This window comes from Tinamus guttatus, unplaced genomic scaffold (genome assembly GCF_059628265.1).
Source record: "Tinamus guttatus ecotype Peru unplaced genomic scaffold, ASM5962826v1 Tinamus_guttatus_pri_ptg000472l, whole genome shotgun sequence".
In the NCBI taxonomy this organism is placed as follows: Eukaryota; Metazoa; Chordata; class Aves; order Tinamiformes; family Tinamidae; genus Tinamus; species Tinamus guttatus.
Window position 1 is genome coordinate 5,739,977 of NW_028289006.1, and position 5,895 is coordinate 5,745,871.

At 37.4% G+C, this 5,895-nt stretch overlaps 1 protein-coding gene across 1 annotated transcript; it reads right to left on the reverse strand.

Annotated features, from left to right (window-relative positions):
* Nucleotides 1-321: 321 nt before the first annotated feature.
* Nucleotides 322-5,496, reverse strand: MRPL42 (mitochondrial ribosomal protein L42). Its single transcript, XM_010228435.2, has 5 exons — nt 5,411-5,496; nt 3,927-3,990; nt 2,955-3,039; nt 1,544-1,707; nt 322-492 (listed from the first exon to the last, which is right to left on the reverse strand). The coding sequence occupies exons 1-5, from the start codon at nt 5,481-5,483 to the stop codon at nt 447-449; spliced, it is 432 nt and encodes a 143-aa protein (XP_010226737.2). The 5' UTR covers nt 5,484-5,496; the 3' UTR covers nt 322-446.
* Between the last annotated feature and the right edge of the window lie 399 nt (nt 5,497-5,895).

Sequence of the window (5,895 nt, forward strand, 5' to 3'; positions counted from 1 at the left end):
AAATTCTTCAAACCTCAGTGAAATTCAAGCTCACCTGCATTTCAGTTGATAGATTTCTAAAGCCATTCATGGTGTCCAGTTGTGGGTTTCAGGTTTTGACATACCAGTTCATGCATTCAACTCACCCCCGATGAGCTGACTCTGATAAGCCTGTGACCCAGTCTGATCAGAGCACTATCACCTGCTACGTCCATTTCACACACTAGTATATTCACTGACCCCACATGCACAGTATTCTCTGAGAATCCTTATTTCATTTGTACAGTTCTGCTGTTTTTCTACTGTTAATTAGATGAAGTAGAAAAAGAAATAGGCATCAAGTTTATTTAGATAAGCATATCTTACATAAAATACTCACGCAGAGTCAATTAAACAAATTCTACTTTCTGGATTTATTTCCAATACAAATTAATAACACAGTGTCAATGAACACAAAGTTATCTTAATTATCTTTCTTTAGGAGGATTTGGATTCTTGCGTCTTCTGTGATACCTAAAAGAAAAAAAAAGGGCTGCAGTGAGCACAAACTCTGGCAAGTCTTTGATTTTCCTGATTTTTCTTTCCAGAAAGTATTACAGAGGTTATACAAATAAGCAAAATACAAGATACACAAACACAGCCCATCACTGTTCATTGGCTGTTATCTGTGCTGTTCAAAGAGTTCCGCAGCGGTACTCCCTTCTACTGCCATGGCTGCTAAGGGAACACAGGAACCCAGTCAGTTCTACAGCTGACTAGGTACAAAGGCTGCTCTTTATTCTTTACGCTTTGCGTGAAGTTAATTCTGCTACGATCAGCTTTTCCTTTGTTAAAATGACTGCGGCAGAAGAAAGGCTTCACATTTAATGGAGGTATGTTAGCCTGAACTTTAAACAATATAATATTTTCAGGCAAAAAAAAAAAAGTCTTCCCAACAAAACTGCATTTATATCCTTACCTTCCTCTAACTGCCCACTCTACAACAAGGAAGATACAGTTTGAGGCTCATTGAAATGACAGCTACCCTTTGTCCATGAAGAATTCTACCTCATTCCTTCTATCTACTCTGCAAATAGGATAATCAAAGTTTTCCACAGACACAGATCACCTGAAATCCATCTCATTATTTTTTTTAAAAGCTAAAGAATAGACAGTGACTTTTTTCAAGCTGTAATTGGTTTTGTCCATCAATGGCATTTTACATGAACTTTTCTTATGCCGATTTCACTTATGCAACATTAAAAAATACAGTAGTTAACTAAATGAAATGAGAAAATTATGTGATTATGTGATACATATGTGATGATAATTGTGTGCACAAGTTATATGCTACTTAGTGATATATTTTACCCCCCAAGAACCTTTCCCCCTTTGATAGCCTTTGCAACTTAAAACTCCTAAATCTTTCGTTTACGTAACACTACACTTAGATTTTTATGTAGTAGCCAATATGCTAAGAATATATTTGTTCATACAATGAATTATCCTCGGTGGAATCCAATCCAAATAAATTATTCTTATATTGTCTTTTATCTCCAAAAGGACAGGCACTGAAAATACTTACTGTCCCACTGGATACCAGCGATGCTTTGTTGTGTAAAACATTTTGCTGAGCTCTTCAATTGTAGGACCCTTCCTGTTTTGTAGCTCCTTTTCATTCAGTCTGGATTTCAATACTTGATCATGGGTTTCTTCTTTATTATTCACTGGATCTGGCCGTGGTATGGGCTACGAAGATAATAGTGAATATACATCCTTCCCCCCGCCTCTTCTTTTTTAAAAAGAGTAAAAGTCAAGCCATATTAGTACTCTCTACTCTTAAATATTCCTTTGGCTTCACAACAACATCTGCAAATGGGAAGGCAGTCTAGGTTCAGCAACCCACCCACCCCAGCAGCACCGTCCTAGGAAGGGCTCCTTACTCCAGTGGCTAGAGCTGATAATCACCCTGCCCCTAAAGCAGCACTTCAGCCTCCACCCTTCCCTCATGCTCACCATTCTCTGGAGACAGAAGCTTGGATTCTACTAATACTATTCCTACTCATAATTTATTAATGTCATCCTCATTGACATTGATAAAAAGGCTTTTATGAGATTTGTATCTTGGAGAAGAATGTCAGTTCCTATTTGTAATATTAGGTTACAACAATATGTTTATTCTCAACTTATAACTTTACTATTGGCACTGCTACAAATATTCTTTTTTTATTATTATTAAAGACATGCAACTGGTTGTTATTTAATATACATACATAAATACACACACACACCAATATGTAAATTACAGGAAAAGAATGTTAAAACACTTCATTTTCAACTGAGATTTCTCATATTGTGCACTTCTGCAGCACAGATACCACTGCAGTATTTTACCAGCACACTAGAACTGGGAAGGGATATTGACTACAAAGGTGTGCCAGACTTATTTTCTTCAAGCTGCAGTGTCAGGAACATGCAGAGATTACTACTGATGGGTAAAATTTCAGTATATTCTAAAATGTAAAACTTTTAGTGGAGCTTATGATTCAAGTCCTGAATGCAACTGAAAACTGCCAGAGCTGAAAGCAGCAGCAATTCTCTATATCTCTTTCTCTGCCTGCTGCATCTGTTCATGGTAGGTTGAGCAAACTGCAAAGCACATCAAACATTGCCCCTTTGAAAAACATGCTCTGAGGCATTTTTTTTTCCTGTGGTACACAAGTATTTTAGTGCCTCACTTTATCTGAGTTAATGGGATGTCATGGTACCTGAGCATTTCTTAACCCAAGTCTCCCACACTTCACTGAGAAGCAAACTCCTCCTCATGACAACAGCTGTATTCGTCACTCGCTCGCTGCACCTGTGTTCTGGTCATGCAGTATGAAAGTACCTCAGTATTCCAAATAAATAATTAAATAAATGCTCCAAAGACTCCACACTAAGAGCTGCTTATACATTCACATGAGCAGGAAATTTAACTCTCTGTTTGGACATACTTTTGTACACTCATACGGAATCTCAAGCGATGGGTGGTAACAGACGATTGTCTTCAAATCTGGTGTCACTGCAAGCTCCACTTTGCTATAAAAATAAAAATTTACATTTGTCAATATACACCGCACAATTTGCAGAGATGCTGAGTGACGGAGCAGCCCAAGTCCCAAAGGAAATCAGATCTGGCCCTGCATTTAAGACTTCAAGAACCTTAAATAAACTAAATCTGTATTAAAAAGGGGGAAGCAGAGAGAGGCACAAATACACGATGGGAACTTCTTCACGTTGTTTTCCAGATATTTTCGTGCTTTCTTCTAGATGGAAAGGAAGAAAGGCTGGAAAGAAAGCAAAGATATCTGGAAATATAGTTTGGAAGAAAGTCTGCAAGTCTCTGAATATATTTCACACAAAACTGTAGGAGACAAGGATAATGATCATTTAGGGTTCACATCTGTGCATTTTGCAGATGGTGAGCATGGAAAACACAATTCCACTAAGATTTTCCTTGAGAGAGTATGGCTTTTTTCTCATCTTCCTTCCCTATGACCACCTGCGACACACTAGCTTCCTTCCCAATAGCTTAAATGACACAGATACCATGTTCTTCACTGTATTTATATAATCTTTTCCAGTTTCTACTCAAGTTTGCCATATAATAGCATGAAAGTGCCTGGACATTTTCCAAACATGACATTTAAATTAGTTTTGGTCTTCCTCAGAGAGACCTGTAGTGGTACGATGGTCATCACCACATTGAGGATGTGAACCCTGCATTTCATCACGTTCGTTTTTGAAATATTAGCTTCATAATTATTACAATCAGAAACAATACTTTGGTTAAGGCTATAATACATACATCAGAGTGACAGAAGGGATATTTCATACCATGATATGAGAGCCTCACAGCAGAGCAAGTAGCTCTGCAATAGTTGCCGTATGGATGGCAACGCATCAGAGCAGATTTACATACGCACCAGTTGTAGTCATCAGGGAGAACCGAGTAAGTGGATTTATGGCAAGGATGACTTACAGCTCCATCTGCAAGAACAAGTAAAGAACACTAACGTAAAACAAGCAAATCTGTGCCAGATTTAAGAATGTCACATCTACATTTTTATTCTAAGAACCAAAGACCTAATCACAGATTATTATTATAATCAGTTTTAAGTTAAAGAAAAAAAAAAGGCCTAAATAGAAGCTCACTTTACTATCCTGATTTCTAGGCCAGTCGTGAATACAATCTATAGTTAGCTACATTCTAAAATCTACTTTCCCTTGTACAGTTTTCCTACAAAAAATAAATAAAAAAAATCACAGTATAAATAAAATATATGAAGGTTTAACCATCAGAATATATTCTTTACACAGAATATACAGACAACAATAATTAACACATGAGCTTACAGGGAACACTTACTTAAACCAGTATTTTTTAAATTCATAGCCATTCATTCACACACACATTCATTACGTGTGTGAAAACATACGTAAGTATGAAGAACTCTGCTGGTACCTATAAAATGCTCGCCTGTGTGTGGCTCTCTCTCCTATGATCATGACACTGTAAGTATATTGACCATATTTTTTTCCTTCTCTAAATGTAAGTTTCTTACACACCACCTTCATTCTAACTTTACTTCTCTATTCACATACCAGTTCTGAGCCTCGCGAGTACAACACTTTATTTTACAAATCCGGTCTTTTGCATTTTCAATATTTCCTACCCAAATTAGATACATTACACCTCAAGGTGACTCTTCGTGACATCACTCTTTTTAACCATAAAAATACTTGTCACTACTAAAAGTAGGGACTCAACAGCTATTACACTTCAAAATCATGCATAGAAAAACCCTGTGTATATTTGTTATACCACAGCAGTCTACCACATTCAGTAAATACAGGACAGAGTTGAGATGCTATTCCTACAAACACTTCCTATTTTCCTCTCCTTGTTCTACCAAGTTCTGAAATTTAATATGTTTATTGTATTTCCCCTATTGTCCTCTTTTTTACTACCTTGACTATCTCCCCTACATCTTTCTACTGAGCATCTAAAATATGGACAAAATCCAAGAAAGAACATTCCTCATTTTCACATGTTCCCTGTTTATTTAAAATAATGAGATTTTTACCATAGCTTTTTCTCAGCATTCCTTCTAAGTCTGAAAAATCAAATTTAAATCTTGAAAGAGAGTATTTTACCACTGGGAGGAGGTGTATTATTTAAAATTAATTAATAAGTTAGAGAAGCGTTACATGATGACACTAAAAATTTTAACAGCCATGAAATCAAAACATAATGAACTATTAACAGAGAACACGGAGCACCAGACTTGCTCCAGTTCAAATAAAAATCTGCTTTTGCGCTTCTGTTACTTCTGGGTTTAGTAGAGAGAAGAGTCTCTGAAGGAACCCAAATTTACTACAGCACTTGCCCACAGGCATCATTACTTACTCCGTACTGGGGCCGTCAGCGATCGCATCCAGAGCGCACCGCACCACGCAGCTCTGCACGCCGCGGCTGCCATGCCCAGAGCAGACAGGAAACCAAACGCAGCTGGGAGCAGGATGGAATCCCTTTTTCCTGGTGAACTCCCTCTGAAAGAAACAGGTTTTGTGCAGAATACTAAAGACTGAGAACTGAACTAACTTAAGAGAGAAAATATAACTTGTGCAGCATCTCACACACTGTTTGGCAACTGTTTAGAAGTCCCTGTGATTTTAGATACCGGCACCTGTCTCCTGAACAGCCAAACAAGGCATAGGATTTTATTCAGTGAGAAATGCCCTTTGAAGATGCATTAATAACTTAAAAAGCTTCCAGATTTCCAAGCTCGGGTCTTCAAACGATCCAAGATCGTTTTTTTTTCTGATGCTTGGAGACTTAAAATTTCCATCCTTTGTTTCTGCAAACTACACGGAATTATTGCTAAAACATGA

Coding starts and splice junctions, on each gene's coding strand:
- MRPL42 (XM_010228435.2), bottom strand. CDS start 5,483: ATGGCAGCCGCGGCGTGCAGAGCTGCGTGGTGCGGTGCGCTCTGGATG. Junction 3,040..3,926: donor CTCCCTGATGACTACAACTG/GTGCGTATGTAA, acceptor TTATTTTTATAG/CAAAGTGGAGCTTGCAGTGA. Junction 493..1,543: donor CGCTGGTATCCAGTGGGACA/GTAAGTATTTTC, acceptor TTTTTCTTTTAG/GTATCACAGAAGACGCAAGA.